Consider the following 19,968-nt stretch of genomic DNA (forward strand, 5'->3'; position numbering starts at 1 on the left):
ATGGAATTTTATTCTTTTACAGGCATTAGCAATGTGATGATCCACATACCATAAAACACTACCCAGATGCTCTGTGACAGGTGCAAACACATGATCTGTCCAACTATAAATATCTCTGACATCTATGGTCCACCATGGTTCATCCCTTGGTCCCTTTGGATAACACTGGCTCACATAAGGTTCACAGAATGTGTTTGAACATGTCCTGTAGTCTACATCCATGATAACTTTTCAGGCCTTATTCTGTTACTTGGCCCTCTACTCTTCAGTTAATTGCCCTGACCTCCTCTTGTTGTCTGTACACTGTAAATTTTCTGTGGAAAGTTTCCTTCCACTGATGATTACAATACTTATTACGAATACATAAATATATAATCAGAACAAGTTAGGATGATAATATTATGGCTCAGTGTGTGATTTTGGCTATTTTCATTTGTGTGATATTGTGGAGAACTTGGGAGGGGAGTTTGATTTCTTACTAAAAGGAGATACAGCAGTTTTTCTAATAGCATATAACATATTTGTATTTTAGTCCCAAATATCATGTGAGGCAATCTCCCGCTAGCTTTTATTTACATTGTGGGATTCTGGAATATCTTTCCTGCCCCAAAAGCATCCACCAAGACTGACAGATCTGACAGTGGCTTGGCATTTAGTTTTTCTAATGCATAAAAAATATGAAAGCTTTATTTCTTGAACTAATTGTATAAATAATGGACTACACAGTTTTATTCTGCTACATTGTCTGCCCTTCTTATCTGTCATGAATTATTGTGCATTTGAAATTCAGACTTTCTGTTTATCTCTGATAACACTGCCCTTTTATATACAAATCAAGTATTAATACAGAGCTACAATTCGAACGTGAAGAGCCCAGTTAATCTAAGAGTACCAAGAAGAGCTTAGCAACCACCTGAGATGCAATTTTGCAGTCTGTAAACTAAAAGAAACAAATGAATTCTACTGTTGTATCAGTCTGTGAATTAAATGCTACATTACAAAGGCATTACACTCCGCATATTGTTGAAAGCAGCACATAGATCGTACACAAGTTGGCAGTTCCTGTCACGTCATTGTCAGGACAATCTCATTGAGTTCAATTACTTAATCAGTGAAGTTGAGGCACTTCAGGTTCATTTTCTTCTTTTTGGCAATAAAACTCAAAAAGCCTGAAGGACAGTTTTAAAATGAAAAAGAATGTCTTAATAATTAATATTCAAATCTTAGTATAATTTGGCACATATAAAAGTAAGTCCCTACTCCATATAGTCCAGGCAAAAATATCTATAATCTGAGGTAGATCTTATCTCTTACTCCCCAGCTCTATGGCATAGGACTAGCAGAGTGCTAGTAAATTTGTGAAGTTGAGTTTCTTTTAATATGAATTTGGGCTCAGATTTTCAAAATGGCTTCTAACTTTGGATCCCTTGAACACACCAGTCTGAGACATCAAAATAGACTCCATTTTTAAAAATGTAGGCCTTGTTCAACCTACCACATAAACCCTGTGTTTGCTAATCATCACATGATGCCGCACCAAGAAAATAAAATATTTTGGCAATGTTTCAAGAAATTCACTATTGACAACATGATTTTTGGTTGCCTAGTATAAAACATTTTGAAACTCATTTGCACAAATGTTGAAGACACATAGCTCTGGATGAAATCAGTGGGATCTGCTGGATACTCTATGTTTATAATGATAATGCCCAAGTTGTCATATACCAGTAGTACAAAATCAAATTATACCAGCCCCATCAGGGTTGTTTAATAACTTTCATCTGTGAAATTAACAATGCTTAAATGTAGTTTTAACTTTTTGATTTCTAATCCTCTCTAAAACTGGCCACATTCTCTTTCTCTGTGTGTGCTCCTATTTTACATATATCTAAAAATCAGTTTTTCAGCTATGAGTAAAATTTAAAACTTTCCTAACCAAGTCTGGTGTGACTGCAGACAACCAGTAAAAGCTTCAGTCTACATATCTCAGCTTCTCTTTCATTTTAGTCTCACACAGTCATATTCCTGGCACATTAAACCCCCAAATAATTAAATGAGTTTCTAGGAGGGATACTCCAGAAAGGAAGCAGAATTCTGTGGTCTTGGGGTTTTCCAAACCACAGAGAGTGGAACTGGGAAAATTAGAGCAGCTGTAGTAAGCGCAATCTCAGATCTCATTCCTGAGCCCCTGTGCAATGCAATTGGTGATTTGGCTTGAATGGAGAAGTACATGAAGTAAATTTGCAGGGATTTTCATTTTGGAGAAATGGTGTTCTAGGACTACAAAAAAGACTTTGAGCGGAACTGTCTCCTTAAATTAGTTGTTCTCCTTATGTGGCTCATGTAAAAATTTTACCTGTTCATCAAATGGATTTCAGTTACACAATAAAGTTGGCTGAGTAGAACACTAGGAAGAGAATTTCCATTAGGAATCTAAAATCACCATTTAAAGCTAAAAAAACAGCTGTAGATATAGGTGAACCTCTTCTGACCAGAAGTCTTGCTCATGACCCTGACAGCAAAAGAATAATATATTTGAACAACAAAAGATCAGCTGATTCCAGCTGACTGCTTTCCACCAAACTGAAACAGAATTCACTCCAGAAAAAAACAAAAAACCAAAACATTAATAGCACCTGAGGTTAATGCCTACAACAGTCACTTTTTCTGTCACTTCATTTTCTAAAACTGTTTAGTGTTAGGACAACTACTTAACTTGGCTGGAAGTTCTGATTTTTACGTTGTCTCCAAACTATTGGACTGGATAATTTTGTTAGCAATTCTACTTAGATACTAGCAAATAAATTAAAAAAAAAAAAAAACCTCATGTGCATCAATTCATCCCCCTCATAATTTTGATGAACTTTTATTCCTCAACAGGATTGCTGAGCACTATAGTCCACTCATTCAAGTGGTTTCCTAAATGCAGTAGCCTGTGCAGTTGTCCTATTGCTTTGTCTATTTTAAAGAACTTTCTAAAAAGAAATTCCTTTACCACTGTGGTACTGGATGTATAATTATAGATCTGTACCTATGCCATTACAGTCCGCTATAACTGTGTATACGTGAGCGAGTAATTTTGGATATCTGTCATTTCATAGCATCTTAATCTCCTTTTGTCTTCCTCTTTCTTTAGGTTTCCCAGTTCCTGAGGTGAGCTGGTATCGGGATGGCCAGGTTCTCTCTGCTGCAGCTCTGCCCGGTGTGCAGATCTCGTTTAGTGATGGCCGCGCTAAACTGGTGATCCCCACCGTGACAGAAGCAAACAGTGGAAGATACACCATACAAGCCACCAATGGATCTGGGCAAGCAACTAGTACTGCTGAGCTACTTGTCACAGGTATCAAGCAGCTAAAGAAAGGCACCTCTCTCTGCTAACAATGTGAGAAAGAGAATGATAACAGAAGCGTTACAGATAATGAAAAACATTCAGATTTGAAGTGCATGATTAGCAAAGAAATAGTACAAATTCCTTTTCCTAAAGCAGTCTAGAATTCAACATATATTCTCACCAATAATTTCTAATAGCATCCTTTACGCCTTAACTGTATAATGTTTAATCTTGATCTTATAAACTCTTAATCACAATTAGAAACTTCTGGCTTAGCCCTGTATACTTCTGCTCATGTGATCTGTCACACTGGCTATATTCAAACTACGCATAAAAGAAAGGATAAAGTTCTGCAGGATGGAGCCCTTAATGATATTTAGTGATATAAATGATATTTAACAGAATAACTCATATAAAGGGCCATACCCAAGAAACTGCACTTACGTTGATTATAACCAGAGGCAGTATCTCTAATTCTAGAAATATTTGCAATCACGGGCATAATCAGAAGTATCAGAAATTTTAAACACATGAAAAAAATTAAGGGTGTTTGCATTTTGGCAAATCAACTCTTAATGTTTTGAATGTTTGAGAAGGTAGTATCATCTGTCAGTAGCATGTGAAGGAGAAATAGACCTTGTGCACTTCTAGTAATGAAAATATATAGCCCTTACAGTTCTTTTTAACAGACATTTTTTTCTCTATATTTCTTCAATAAAACTGCAGCTGCAACAGCACCACCAAACTTCTCACAACGATTACAGAGCATGACTGCAAGGCAGGGAAGTCAAGTTCGACTTGACGTGAGAGTGACTGGAATCCCTACACCTGTGGTGAAGTTCTATCGGGATGGAGTAGAAATCCAAAGCTCCCCCGATTTTCAAATTTTACAAGAAGGAGACCTTTACAGCTTAATAATTGCAGAAGCATATCCTGAAGACTCCGGTACCTATTCAGTAAATGCCACAAATAATGTGGGACGTGCTACTTCAACAGCTGAATTGCTAATTCAAGGTAATGGAGTTGAAGTTGCAAGCCATGAAAATAAGAGAACATTCCTTGTTGTAATGGTACAATATGCACCACTTCATCAAAGTTCTATCAATAAGTTCATTTATAACTTCTTTCTTAAGAGAGTTATTATCTTGCTGTGAAAAAGCAATGTCTTTGGTGAAATTTGCCAAAGATTTTTGTCTGAGAATTTAAAAGGACCTTTTCTCCAGGGTGGGTCTTCTTTAAACTGAGGATACAGTAAACAGAAAAAAGTGTGGGACACTTTCAGTTGTTCTCATTTTGTTCTGTAGATCTCTCAAAGTTGTATTTGTAAGCTGGCTTTGATAGAATAGATATAACAGACTGCACAACTGTACATGGTCTTGTAAATGAGCCTGGTAAGGCTGAAGACAGTTTTTAGAGGAAAATTGTAGTAGTGAATTATTCTACCCAGAGCAGTCTTGCTTGGATTTCACTTCTGTCAGCCTTCTAGACTGTGTAGCCCTTTGAGATCCAGGACTGATTCTGAAGAATCTCCAATAAATGTGTTTTGGTTTGGTTTGTTTGGGTTTTTTTTCTAATGAGATAGTAATGCAGAAATATTATTTCAACTGTTTTCAGAATAATCTGCCTATAGATACTGCAGGAAAAACAGATAGTTGCTTAATTCTTTCTCTGTTTATACACATTTGTATATAATTGGAATTGACCATTCATTTATTTCTGCAGCTGCTTATTGTTTGTTGCCATATGCAATTCTCCTGACCATGTTTTCTCTTCCAAAAGGTGAGGAAGAAGCCGTTCCTGCTAAAAAGACAAAGACAATTGTTTCGACTGCTCAGATTTCACAAACAAGACAAGCCAGAATTGAAAAGGTATATTTTTCAAAAACAAAGCAGGTAAGGCTAAAATGTGGATGATTACTTCTACAGTATCTCAGACTTGTTTTCTTGATTTCATTGTAGAAGACTGAAGCCCACTTTGATGCCAGATCACTTACAAGTGTTGAAATGGTCATAGAAGGTGCGACAGCCCAACAGCTCCCACACAAAACACCTCCACGAATGCCTCCTAGACCTACATCAAAATCACCAACCCCACCGATAATTGCTGCAAAAGCACAAATGGCACGACAGCAATCACCATCACCTGTTAGACAATCACCATCACCTGTAAGACATGTCAGAGCACCAACACCCTCACCAGTAAGGTAAACTTATTCTTTCAAACAATATTGTTTTTTGAATCACTTTCACATATAGCAGTAATGCTGTAGAATGAAAGTATAGTACAAAATGGAAGACTGCACTGACAATACTGACTGAGTTTATTGTGACTGTGAGCTATAATGTACTATATTTGCCACTGCTATAGAGGTGCGTGCCTCTTAAGTAAATATTCTATCCCATATTGAAGAAAATCCTTTAGAGAATAAATCCCATTTGATTGCTCTACATACAGCTGAAGTAGCACTCAAAGCTCCAAGTTCATGTTGAAGGGAAGAAAACAGTAGAGCAGTTGGCCCTTGATTATTTTAGACGAACAGAGAAAAGAGCAATGACACTCTGATGAGTGGCAAACAGCATGGAAGGATATGTGAAAAAACATGAACACGTTCTGTGTGTGTGCTGGTAATGGCTGCAGAAATAATGTTTTGAAGGTAGGCAAAGTAAAGGTGGCTATGGAAAAATGAAGTTTAGCTCTGCTGCGTAAAGGCTCTTGAGCGGGAAAGTGGGTGATTTGAAGAGCAGGGCTCATGGTCTGGGAGACCCCAGGAGGTCTGTGCTGAGAGGCAGGTGAAGAGAAAATTGCTTTGGAAGTCCTGCAGTTTCAGCATCCTGAAGCACCAGCATCAGGAGTGCCCAGAAGAGCCCCATTTATATTTGCAGAGCTAGGTATGCTGGTGAATTTTGCCCCATTGAGAATAACTTGCAAGGACAGGAAGAGATGGACTGATAGTAACTAGCAATAACTAACTGCATAGATAAAAGAATAATTCAATAGTGCCATCTAGAGTGCATATGGAGCTAGAAGTTTGTACCCCCCTGCTAGTCAAACCACTTTTAGACATACAACACATTAGAAAATAAATCTAAAAATTAATATGATGATGCTGCCCCCTACTGCTGCAATTTTTTAATGTTATCTGGGAAATACAGCATAAGAAAATTCCTCTCAAAGAAAATCTAAGTTACAAAGCCTGTTAAAGCATTTTTCAAAATGCTTTAAAACTATCTGCTAGGACTGGGATTGAATTTTTGGAATATCAAAATTAAAAACTAGCACTTTCTAAGTGGCTACCAATAATTGTGGCTGAGATTTGTAAATTAAGTATGGGAAAAAATATAGGCCCTGATCAGAAGCTTGCCTGGAGTCTGAACACGTGTATGGATGACACATGGAAATGAGATGTGGTGCAGGAGTAGATACAGGTATGTTGTTGCTAGGTGGCTGCCACATGATCTTTTTACAAAAAACGGTTACACTAATCATTTTGTCTCTCTACAGAGACTGGACCACAAATATAATAAGTAATACTCACAGCCTGTGAGCCTTTTCTATTATTCCTATTGGGAGAAATAAGATAGAGCAAATGGAAACTGATGATGTATTCTTATACTTTAAATATATGTGCTTGAGTGAAATGCCCTTTGACATTTGCCCTTATTTCTTACTGGAAATCTAACGAAGCTACTACAAAGATGTGTTACAGTTATAACAAAACCACACCTTAGGCATAATGTTAAAAACAGATGAGTGTCATTTACAAGTAGAACACCTAAAAAACTTTTTTAAAATCAAACTACAAAGTACTGAAGGTACCCTAAATGGGGAGTGAATTCAAGTTCAGGCTGAAGTTGTTTGTATAGTTGTCGTTGTATGATACTACATTGATTATATTAATACTTTGTTTTTTCATTAGGTCGGTTTCTCCTGCTGGCAGAATCTCCACCTCCCCTATTAGACCAGTGAAATCTCCATCTCCAATCCGTAAAACACATGTAGTGACAACAGCTGGGGCCGAAGTCCTTCCTCCTTGGAAGCAGGAAGGATATGCTGCAACCACAGAAGCCCAGATGAAGGAAACAAGAATATCTACAAGCGCTACTCAAATAAGAACTGAAGAAAGATGGGAGGGGAGATACGGGGTCCAAGAACAAGTTACCATTAGCGGTGCTACCGCTGGTGAGGTTGCGGCTGGTGCTAGAGAGGTAAAGTCTATTTTTTGGAAAGAGCATTGGTTTTGCCCTATGTGTGGACTTACCACTGCTGAATAGATCTGCTAAATGGAATCTGAGAGGCTGTGTGTAAAAATATGTGTGTATCTGCTCTTGAGAGAGTTCCGCTGCAAATATTTAAATGCTTCTTTGCAACATTCTGTCTCTGTACTTGTTTTGTGCTTCTTCTGAATGTATGCAAAACATGAAAAGATGTCTTTTGATGTGACTAATATAGGTGAGAAAGGACAGTGAAAAAACAGCAGCGGTTGCTACAGTTGTTGCTGCTGTGGATCAAGCCATGGTGAGAGAACCAGCTCCAGGTGTCGTAGAGCAAACTGCTAAAAGGACAGCAATGACTGCAGTCCACGTTCAACCTGTTCAGGAGCAGGTAGAAATAGAGCACAGACATTCCATGATTTCCCCTTTATCCCTTCATCCCACATGCAAACAAGGCATGATTCACTGTGAGGAATTAACAATATATCACCCAGTACACCGTAAAAGCATGCACACTCGTATAGAGCATCTGGACTGTAAAGGAATGCTCATGGATCACTTATTCCATTGCTTTCCATCATAGCAGGATTGAACTAATTATTCTTAAACTGTTTTTAAGAATGCCTTCTATGAAAGTGATCCTGTATTCTCCCTTGTCATTTACTCTCTAACATTATTCTTATGCTGATGAAGTTTTTCCTCTAATATCTCATTTATAATTTCCCCACTAGGAATAAAATAATTCTCCCTTAGTATTTTTCCTTCACTTGCATTCCTCTCTTATTTTGTCTTCTCCTCTTCTTTTGATGATCAATTTGTTAAAATGAATTTTAAGGCTTTGTTTTTTTGTTTGTTGCTATAAAAATCAGATGAGAAAGGAGGCAACGGTAGTAGTTACCAGTGATAAGGCCACAAAACAAACAGTAATATCGAGAACTAGAGAAGGAATTGTTACTTCACAAGAACAAAGGCACATCTCCCATGAAAAGGTGAATACAGATGTTACCTATGATTGTCATACCCGAACTTGTTCAAAAATCTAATATCTCATCAAAAAGACAAGCCTATGAACAAGACAAATGACATACTGTAATATTATTTTTCCTTTTATATATGTTCACTCTTCTAGTTTACATTGCTATCATTCTCCTATCTCTCCTTGATGATGACTGTATTTCCTTTTTTATTTCACTTCCATTACTAATACCTAAGAATGTGATAGATAAACTTGCAAAACATTAACTTAGAAAGCAATCTGTTTTTTTTTATATATTGTGTAGTGATTTACTAGATAGTATTCTCAATCATTTAAAGAATTGACATGTAGGAAATACCTCTTAAATTTTCCATTTTTTTTTCCTGATTCTGTTTCTAAGCTTGCCTGCTATGTTTGTTCGCAACACAGTGGGTCAGAAAAAGGAGGAAAAACTCATTCTGCACTGAAATCAATTTTGAAAATACTGATGTGTGATTGGAATTCAGATTATTTTAGCATGTGTTTTATCAGACAAATGGGATTTAATGGAAGACCACCTTTTTTAGAAAAATGTTACATTTGCATTCTAGCTGAAATGCTGGAGGAAGAAAGTGTAACCTATCTTTAAAGTAATGAGAAACAGAAGCCCATCTGGGCAAAAAATTACAAGTTTGTATGCAGATTACATCTGAACTTCTTGGCAAAGTGGAAGTTACCTAAAACTTGTTTTTAATATCCCACACTTTCTCAAACTGATCATGATGCAGGACAGTTTTTCTCTGCTATGATTTTTTTTATTGCTGCTTTCAGTAGCAAAGCAAGCATTTGTAGAATGTTTTATTATTTTTATGCTAAATGTATATATGTTTTATAAAAAGTTTGTTTGTGTTGCTATTGTCGTTTCCAGACTAGATGATTCTGAAATCCAGAGTTTGACATTTTTCCTCCCTTTCGTTTGTATCCTCCTTTCCAAATGTATCGAAAATCACATACCTTATATTTTTAAACAATGTATAACTTAAACTTTATTTGTAAACATCCAGGTAAGAAAAGAACCAGAGAAAACTCCAGTACCCACAGTAATAATTGCCACAGACAAAGCCAAAGAACAAGAAAGAATATCAAGAGCTAGAGAAGAAATATCTACCAGACATGAGCAAGTGCACATTGCTCATGAAAAGGTAAATAAATATTACAGATGTTTAGCTCATTGTTATACTCTAATAAGTTTATAAAACCTCATTCTTCATCAAATGTGCTACATATTTTTGCTCTACTTCTTTATGAAGAGAAGATTACAAAATGAAAATTTATAAAGCAAGGTATTCCAGATACACGCCCAGCATTGCAGGTCCAGTTCTATTGACTTCATAGCAGCTCTGTCTACAGAGGAAGACTGCAGCTGCCCTTCCTACAGATCCTTTGAGCATTATGGCTTTTATTGCCAGGGTACTCAGAATTTCATCTGATGCTTAATGACCTTTGCTTTTTGTCTGATGGTAAATTTCTGACGATAAATTGTAAAGGTTATCTCTCATGATATGGTATTTACTTGTGGAGTTTGATTTAATGAAGTTCATATTTGTGTGAGGACTGAATGCATCTGCTAGACCATATTGTGGAACCATTGTTTGTTGGAGTAACCGATGAAATAGTTCCATCTACTGATGCGAGTAAATATTAAGTCAGTAACACTCATTTTTATGCAGTTTCTACAAAACAGAACAATGATATATCACAATTAACTAGGAAGTGGGAATATTCTTCTCTAATTCACACACAGATTAACGCAATATGTTAGTAACTTTGAATGCACTTCATTCAGCTAGCATACAAGATAGCTTATAACTTGGTCTGTACAAAGGAATTATTTCATTTCTCAGGTGATGTTTTTCTCTTATTGATACACATTCTGAAACCTTATCCCACCTTCCCGAAAAGCTGTGTAATTTTGACAACAGGAATAATTGATTACTATTATTTTTCTTTACCATAAAAACTAGATAAGAAAGGAAGATGTGAAACCTTCTGTACCTAAGGTAGTAATTACCACTGATAAACCTAAACCACCGGTCATAATATCGAAAAGTAAAGAAGGAATTGCTACCGAACAAGAACAAGTGAGCATAACCCATGAAAAGGTGAATAGCACTGTTAGAACCATATTTGGTTTTTTATCCTCTCTTCTTTACAAACCTTATGTGTCCCTCAAAAAATACTAACTATACATTTCCAGCTCATTTTTTCTAAGATTTATTCCACTTACAAACTTTTAGAACTACTGTTAATTAGACTATATTATTCCACCTATAGCTTTCTCTCCTAACTGTTTTCATTAATAGGATGCCCATAATTCTCTTCTGACTGACCTTTGGAATGGACTGACTGACTCCTGAAATGCATTTTAACCTTTTTTTTTTTTTTTAATCGTTACTTTTATTTAAATAGGTGTCAGGGTGTAACAATACTTACCAGTATACATATAATACACAGCTGTGTGCAGTGCACAAGGATCTAACCCCTTAATTCTCCTTCCCTGTTCCCATTCCAAAATGCTTTCCCATTGTTCAAATATCTTTCAAGATCATATGTAACTGAAACTTTTATTTCTGCTATAATAATTAGATTAAAAAGGAAGCTAAGAAAACTACTGTAGTTCCGAAAATAATTGCCACTGATAAAACCAAAGCACCAGTCACGGTGTCCAGAACTAGAGAAGAAATTACAGCCAAGCAAGAACAAATTCATCTAGCTTATGATCAGGTGAATACAGCTGTTGTAGATGTGAAATGTACTGTTACAATTTGTTTTATCTGCAAACCTCACCTTTTAAGAGCTACATGGGTACAATAGAATAACCTCAGATTAATTCCTGATAACACACCCATTAAGCAGGATGATTGTCAAGTAACAGAGTCAGTGTGATTAAGTTTGTAGTGATAAAGAGGTTTATGTCTCACCCTGTTAGGAAATGCCACTTTTGCGACTACAGTCGGATTTCTCTGTGAAAGCCTACTCCCTACCAATGACTTTCAAGAAATGTTTACTTGTTCAAACTTCTGACTCTGCAATCTTTTTTCTACGAGATGAGTCCTTGCAATTTTATGGTTGTCAGATGAAACAACCTTCCTCTCTTAAGGTTTGAATTGTATTGTTCTTTGTACAATACAAACTTTAACATCCATTCAAGTCTGTCCAGTTTATTACTTCTGACAATCAGGCACTTGTTGACACTGTTTTGTTCCAGTAGGACTCCCACAGTAGAAAAGCTTTTCTATTATAATATAGCCAGGAACTCTCATATGTGGACAATAGCACAGTTGCCAAGAGCTTTTATTTAAAGTCTATCCACTTTGTTAGAAAAAGTATGGTACATTCACAAATACTTTTATAAAATATAATTAAAAGAGCATAGCATATAAAACTCACTCAGAGGAGTCAGACTAAGAGATTACAGTTACTTGTTAGGTGATGTAAATTTAGGGTGAAATTCAAGTTGGTATAAACAATGATTTTGAAATCTGCAACGATAATGAATAAGGGGTCCCTGTTACCTGAACGCTATTTTAATAATAAAACAAAATCTTTGTAAACAATCACATTTTGGCCTCGCTTAAGTTATTTTAGTTTAAGGTGATAATGAGTTTAAAATCAGCATGAAATTATCTATTAGGTTTTTCCCATCTACAAGGCATACATTCCACATGCTCTGATGCTACATCCAGATCAGTTATGACAGTAATAATAAACACTAGTAGTAATCATCCTATTACCTACTGTTGGCTGACTGGGCAGAAGTTTGGACCCTGATAACATAGAAGTTGACAATATTTATCAGTTATTAGAAACAATAAAAGTCCTGATACAAATGCATTATTTCCTATTTCTCCGAAAGCTCAGATTTCCTTCTTTTGTAAAATCATTTAAAATAGATTAGCACTGAATTAATAGATATGCCTGTGGTAAAAATTTTTATGGGTATATTCTTTAGTAAATACATTGACATCAGATGCTAGACACATTCTCTACATTTTTAGTAGCATCTAACAGTTATATGGAGCTGATGAGCATACTGACTTTAAGATTATGTGCACATTTACATACCTGCCGTACCCTTAGACAAGTAGACAGAAATGTGACTATAAAGTGTTAAAAGTGGGCTTGCATACAAATATTGATATGTATAAAGCACACAAGCATAGATATGTTCTGAACATGCATACATGGAGCTTAGAAAAAATATGTCTATATTTGAATCTACTGACTGAAGTGTATTTATGGGTGAATACGATGTTTACATTATTACTTTTGCATATCTATGCACGCTCTCTTTGTCTGGAATATACTTTACTGAGCATTATATTTATAAGTATTTACCAGATATGCAAGCCTGTAATACAATGATGAATATTTGTGTAAATTCTGCCAATGTTATCTGTAGACTGAAGCTGGAAAAAGGGCTGAAGCTGTAGCTACAGTTGTTGCAGCAGTTGATCAGGCACGTGTTCGATCACCCTGGGAACCAGAACAAGCAGATGAAGCTTATGTAAAGCAGAAAACTTTGGAATATGGCTATGAAGAGCACGCTGTAACAGACCATGTTGCTGAGGCCCCGGCAGAACATCATGTTGTCACTAAAGAAGTTAAAACTGTCTATGTTCCTCCTGAGAAACATGTCTCAGCTGCTGAAAAGAAGGAATTTCATATATCAACAGAGGTTAGACTCAGCTTATATAGCATTCTTTTCCAAAAACTATGTCCCAGTGAAATCTGTTTCAGTTTGGAGAACAGCATCACATTCTCAACAAATTTTTTCATTGCTTTGTGTAGATAAAAAGAGCAACAGAAAGTAAGACTGAGAAAACAATTCATGTTGAACACCCGCGACCCCGCACAGCAAGTCCTCACTTCACAGTCTCCAAAATTGCTGTTCCTAAACCAGATCATACATATGAGGTAAGAAGTGAAAACTGCATACAAGAAGAACAGCATGCTCATTTATAACAACCAGTAGGTCACCCATTCCGTTTGGCTTTTCCTCCCACTCCAGTACGGTGCTTTCCCAAGAAGAATAGTTGTATGCTCTCTACCGCTGTTTTTATTGGTTTGTTTGACTAATAAAGAGCAGGGCTGTAAACAGACACATGAACTGCTAAAATGTGATTTGTAATTATTAGTTATTTAAACAAGCTTTTCATCTGTTTAAGGATGCAGCTTCAATACTTCATGTCATACAGTGAAATCATAAACATTTGTCATGCGACTTCTGTTTTTTAAAGAGCAGAAGTATCCCCCTTCAGTCTTATTATGTGCATCACTTCACTAGCACATTGGAAACAGTGCTTCTTTCATCCTTGCAGATTACTACATACTAAGCCAATTTTTGAAATAGAAAAAATCCAGACTGCATAATATGACACCATCCTTTTTTGATGTTACTTTTTCCATTCTTCTCTTCGACTCCTTCAAATAATATGAAAAGTTCCCATTTAGTTAATTTTCTCATTGAAGCATACTTTCTCTCTTCACTCGGACTTTAAAAATGAACTGGGTTTTCCTCAAACATAATTAAACACTATAAAAATTACCTAAAATATTATTCTCTCTAAAGATTTGTTTATGTTTTCCAAAGTTATTACACCTACAATAACATTTTGAAATCTCTTAAGTTATTTTAATCACTGACAGTTATGTAATTAGTAGTATTGTTAATTGCAGTATCAGATTGATTAAATGGAAAGCTAAGGCCTCAGGTGAATAAATTTAGAGGACATTTCTCATGTCGCACTTAAGGGCTTCTTGACCATTTAAAGATCAAATTCTAAAGTAAAAAAAGAGGAAATATTTGAATGTTAGACACATCAAAAAAATACAAGGATATTATATCTCCAGTATTCTACTACTGCAATCTAGAACTAGAAGTCATTTTTGTATATCTAGCTTTTGCAGTGTCAACAAATAAGTAACTAAGGAAGCAATCAGTGCATATGCAGTCCGCTCAGGAAATATACTGTCTTCTTTGAAAACAAGAGAACAACAAAGCTTTAACTCTTTCGCTTCCGTTCCCTAGGTTTCAATAGCTGGATCTGCCATGGCTACTCTGGAAAAAGAGTTATCAGCTACTTCTGCTGTGCAAAAGATCACCAAGCCTGTGAAACCACCTCAGCTAAAGCCACATGAAGTCAGGATAAAAGCAGAGCCAGTTGCCCCTCCACAGTTTCCCTTTGGAGAGGCTGCTGAGACCTATAAAAGTCGCTATGATGTTGAGACTAAAAAAGAGACAGGTGTAAGCATTAAAGGTGAAGCAGTGCGGGAAGAACACTTGGTGTTGCGGAAAGAAGGTGAAGCAAAGGTATGTTATTAAGCAAATTTCCATCAATTTGACTGACTTTCATCTTAAAAACTTAGCATAGCCTCTCTCGTTTGCTGTTTCCTCATTGCAATTTTCCACTTCTACAGTCTTCTGCTGACTTTTATCTTTGTTGTTTTACACAAATCCTTCTAAGGACCTAATATTTACCTATGACAAGAAAAGAGTTCTCTTTACCTAATTTCTTTTCCTACCTAAATTCTGCTGTTTATGTCCTTGGCTTTGTTAGGTGTTTATTAACTGTGCTTTAAACAACCTAGGTGACAGAAACTGCCAGAGTTCCTGTGCCTGCAGAAATCCCTGCTACTCCACCCACCTTAGTCTCAGTAAGTAATTTGTATGTAGATTAGGCGATTTACACTATGTTTTCACCCGTTTGGTATTCTAACCTTTGTCTTTGAAAACCTGACCATGAAAATTTGGCTTTATTTAATCCTTTTAACCCCATATTAGACTTACTCAGCCATTCAATTTATCTCCGATACAAACTACTCTGAATGTCTGTTATGGGGGTGATTATTCACAATTATGTCACATAGTAGGTTGACCTTTGCTGCAGTGAAACAATTTCTCACCATGATCTGCATAAATATCAACCTATCTTTTCATTTTCTTGTTAATAACAGTAATGTTCAGAGATCCCAAATCCAGGTTCAAATACTTCCCTTTGGAAAATGCCTCTTTTTTCCTGGATACACTGCTTAAAAGAACACTGTTTCGAAGTAGACATTAAATTTTCCATTCAAATGAGTTTTAGTTATTTAAATGTCTGTTTAGTAGTGAAAATATATACTGACTGTGATACTTATTTTTGTCATACAGGGCCTCAAAAATAAGACTGTGACTGAAGGTGAGTCTGTCACTCTGGAGTGCCATATCTCTGGTCATCCTCAGCCTACTGTGACATGGTACAGGGAAGACTACAAGATTGAGAGCTCAATGGACTTCCAGATCACTTTCAAAGCAGGGCTTGCTCGCCTCGTGATTCGTGAAGCCTTTGCAGAAGACAGTGGAAGATTTACCTGCACTGCTACCAATAAGGCTGGGAGCGTCAGCACATCTTGCCACTTATACGTGAAAGGTAAGTATATTTATCACTGTAGGAAGATTATAATTTTTTTAACTGCATATTACTGATATTTTGTCAGCTCCCAAGTAGAACATATGCCTTGAATTATATTCCAGGGCTGTTAGGTAACAGGGCTGTAAGAATATGAGGAAAAGGTCAATTACGGGCCAATGGAGACTCTTAACTTGCTTCCTCAGTGGAAGTACCTGGCCCTCTGAGCCAGCTAACTACTTAACCATCTCTCTCTTTGTGTCAACTAAACTCACTGCTTAAGCATTATTAAAGTATTTTAAAATCCACTATATCATATTTACCTTGCAGTTTCAGAAGAAATTGAGACTCGAGAAACCATTTCTGAGAAGGCTGTTACAGAAGAGAAACGGTAAAGTTATTTTCCTAAACAGACTGCTCCTACTGTGGTCATTAGTTTCTGGCACTGTTTATGAGAGCTTCAGACATCAGCTCACTTACCTGCACTGGAATTTTATTTCAGCTATGTGGAGACAAAGGACATCGTAATGGAAGATGTCTCTGCTGCAGCAGAGGAAGTATCGGGAGAACCCATACCTCCTTTCTTCATAAGAAAACCCATAGTACATAAACTAATTGAAGGTGGGAGCATTATTTTTGAATGCCAAGTAGGGGGCAACCCAAAGCCACATGTCTACTGGAAAAAAGGTGGAGTTCCTCTAACGACTGGCTACAGGTACTTCGAATACAATGCACAAAAACTATTTAAACATAATTTTTAAGAATATTTAATTGACAGTACCATAATTTTGATGCTGAGACAAATAACATCACTGATTTCTGTGAAATTTTATTTTTGAAATGAAAAAATGATAGGATCATGTCTTAATGTGAGACTTTAGAAGGCTGCTAAGTTTTAAAATATAAATGTTCAAAAGACCATAAAATTAGAAATGCTACATATCCTTAAAAACAAATCAAGAAGAACTTTGGAGTTTGTTTTATTCTGTCTACGCAATGTTTGCATTCTATCTATGCAAATGTTGTCTATAGAAAGCAACACACTTTCTAACAGGGAAAAAAAAATACATTTGCAGCATTCTTGAAATATATCATGCCATAATGACCCATATTAGGACAAACTATGTGCTCACAGCACATACCGTTTTACTGTGTCTGATAACTAGATCTCTGATATTTCGGTACTGCTGTTTGCATCCCATTTATTTTAGTGACAACAAAAGGAAAGTAGACCTGTACTCTAGTTTCAGCATGGTTACTTTTCCTACACTGGTCTGCATATTCATTGAGTGAGAATTGCCTGCAAAATAGTTTCTCTTTTTTTGTCTTGTACAAGTTAGGAGTGATTAATTGTATAATTAAAAGCAAATTCACTAAAAAGTCTGTTCATCAGAACTATAGAGAGCTTGTACTTTTATGTTTTCTATAGATACAAAGTGAGTTACAAAAGAGAAACCGGGGAATGCAAACTTGAAATTTCCATGACTTTTGCCGACGATGCCGGAGAATACACTATTGTTGTTCGTAATAAACACGGAGAAGCTTCTGCAATGGTCTCCTTACTAGAAGAAGGTACATTGTAGATTAAAGAAATGGAAAAAATATTTCTTAAGATTAACTTTAAAATGGGAAGAAGATTTTAAATTGTGCTGCAAATTCTTTGCAGCTTAGTTTGGTCAATTCAAGAAACATAAAGGGAGATCTGGTGGCTCTGTTTCTGCAAGACAGAGTATTTGACATCAGGTTCTTGAAGGACTTATATTCTTTGCTAGAATGTGTAGCTATGGGAACCTTCTTCTGTTTATGTCCATAACAGTCTACATAACATAAGACATTCAGAGAGTGATGTGGGGAAAGGAGGTTAATCAAGTAATAGGTTGTTCTATTACAGGGAAAGAAGCTAACTTAATTTTTTTTTTTTCAATTGTCCTTGTAAAAATGCATGAAAGTTTGCAGGAGACAGAGCTGCGGTGAAGAAATTGTAAAATAGTCTCTACAGGTGCTTCCACTTTGAGAACTAGAATACCTAAACAGCACAGTAAAACTTTTACCTGTTTACAAAGCTCGTCTGAGGGCATCAGTCTTTGCATTTTATTGCTGTTTGTATTTTATTAGCTAAACAGACAGAAACTCTTCTTGAATTGCCAAAAACAGTAAAATAAGTTTGTACTTGTTTTCTCTATTCAATCCCGTGAAAACCACAAAAACTTATGAAAATTAATGTGTTCTTAATTCTTAGCTGATTATGAAGCCTACATAAAATCGCAACAAGAAATGATGTACCAAACTCAGATGACTACATATGTACAGGAACCTAAAGTGGCTGAGGTAGCCCCAGCTATTTCATATGGTGACTTTGAAAAAGAATATGAAAAAGAGCAAGCCCTAATTAGGAAGAAAATGGCGAAAGATACAGTGATGGTTAGAACTTTTGTAGAAGATGAGGTATGTCTACCACTCCATACTCATTTTGCATACTGATATTTTACCAGTGCAAATCACTTCTTTACAAGATCATTATCTAACACACAGAACTAATGGCCTTGCTTTTCTGTATAGGAATTCCATATTTCTTCTTTCGAAGAAAGACTTATTAAAGAAATTGAACTCAGAATTATTAAGACCACCTTAGATGAACTTCTCGAAGAAGACGGAGAGGAGATGATGGTTGATATTTCTGAATCTGAAGCTATAGAAGCAGGATTTGATTTAAGATTAAAGAATTACAGAACCTTTGAAGGGACAGGAGTTACTTTCCATTGCAAGACGACTGGATATCCATTGCCAAAGGTACCCCAAACCTGTGTGACATTAACCTATTCAAAAAACCATCTGGTGCTCTACTTGAAAAATCCCTTAACATCTCATTGTCAGTCATTCTACATTCTGCATAGGAAATAGAAAATCTCAAAGGAAATCTAGTCTTCTGTTTTGATGCCAAGCTGAGTTTTCCTTTTGTCCCTTAACAGAATAGTGTTAGGTTAGTTAGCCAGTTCAGAGGTAGATTGGATTTACCAGTTAAGTTGGTCTTGCTTCTGAGTATCTCCGAGTTAGCCCACGCAAGTGGGGAACACAGTAGCAAGTCCAGTCTGGGTCACTTTACTCTCCGTCAAAATGGGCTTTATAACTGTTTCTAGCTCCAAAACTTGTGTTTCAGGCTACCATGAAAGCAAGTTACTTTAGTCTTACTTATTTCAAGTAAAAATGTTAATGTTAACACATATACATGGGCTGTGATGATGCATCAGCTGAAAAACAGGAAGTTGTAATATGTTGTATGCATGGGTCATTACTGGATCTTTGTCTTTAGGAGTGCTCACTTAGCATTCCACTGTTTCTTTCCATGCAGATTGCGTGGTACAAAGATGGTAAGCGCATAAGGCATGGAGAGCGCTACCACATGGAAGTTCTGCAAGACGGCAGTGCCAGTCTGCGTTTGCCTGTTGTTTTACCTGAAGATGAAGGAATTTATACTGTCTTTGCCAGTAATATGAAAGGAAATGCCATTTGCTCAGCAAAACTCTACGTTGAGCCAGTTGCACCCACAGCAACTCCAGGTTATATGCAAGGACCAGAAGTTATGAGAAGATATAGGTAGGTACACAGCAAAGTATAAATTTCATAAGACCTCAGTCTGCTGTGATAGACAGTCCAAAAACACATTACACAACAGCTAAACAGCTTAAGTTATTGGAGTTTGCATACCTCTAGAGCAGTTCTAAATGCTGTTTTCATGGCTTATATTGATTTATGTGCCAACTCTTTGTCTGATTTGCCTTCTTAATGAGCAATGCAGTTCCCAGAGTACCATCATTCACATGCATATCCAGCCACAGTATCAGATTTCCAACCTCAGCAACCATATTTATTTCTTAAAGTACTCCATGTTTATTTCTTAAAGTACTCCATATTTATTTCTTAAAGTACTCATGTTTTGGAAAAAAAATTATTCTGCACTTGGAGTTTTGGTGCTGTGTGCAACTCTTACTTCCCACCCTTGAAAGAGTTGTATTTCTATGA

At 36.3% G+C, this 19,968-nt stretch overlaps 1 protein-coding gene across 1 annotated transcript in view; it reads left to right on the forward strand.

Moving 5' to 3' along the window:
• The window catches only part of TTN (titin), a 246,273-nt gene that overhangs the window by 3,398 nt on the left and 222,907 nt on the right, over positions 1–19,968 (forward strand). Inside the window, 21 exon segments of the mRNA XM_009333163.1 lie at positions 3,137–3,340; positions 4,058–4,345; positions 5,111–5,199; positions 5,290–5,534; positions 7,248–7,536; positions 7,781–7,933; positions 8,412–8,531; positions 9,562–9,699; positions 10,522–10,659; positions 11,144–11,281; positions 12,960–13,235; positions 13,349–13,474; positions 14,589–14,870; positions 15,149–15,214; positions 15,711–15,969; positions 16,279–16,339; positions 16,451–16,663; positions 17,378–17,520; positions 18,188–18,393; positions 18,508–18,738; positions 19,298–19,542. Of these exon segments, the coding sequence (XP_009331438.1) occupies positions 3,137–3,340; positions 4,058–4,345; positions 5,111–5,199; positions 5,290–5,534; positions 7,248–7,536; positions 7,781–7,933; positions 8,412–8,531; positions 9,562–9,699; positions 10,522–10,659; positions 11,144–11,281; positions 12,960–13,235; positions 13,349–13,474; positions 14,589–14,870; positions 15,149–15,214; positions 15,711–15,969; positions 16,279–16,339; positions 16,451–16,663; positions 17,378–17,520; positions 18,188–18,393; positions 18,508–18,738; positions 19,298–19,542 (3,910 nt within the window).

This window comes from Pygoscelis adeliae, unplaced genomic scaffold (genome assembly GCF_000699105.1).
Source record: "Pygoscelis adeliae isolate BGI_AS28 unplaced genomic scaffold, ASM69910v1 Scaffold160, whole genome shotgun sequence".
Lineage (NCBI taxonomy): Eukaryota > Metazoa > Chordata > Aves > Sphenisciformes > Spheniscidae > Pygoscelis > Pygoscelis adeliae.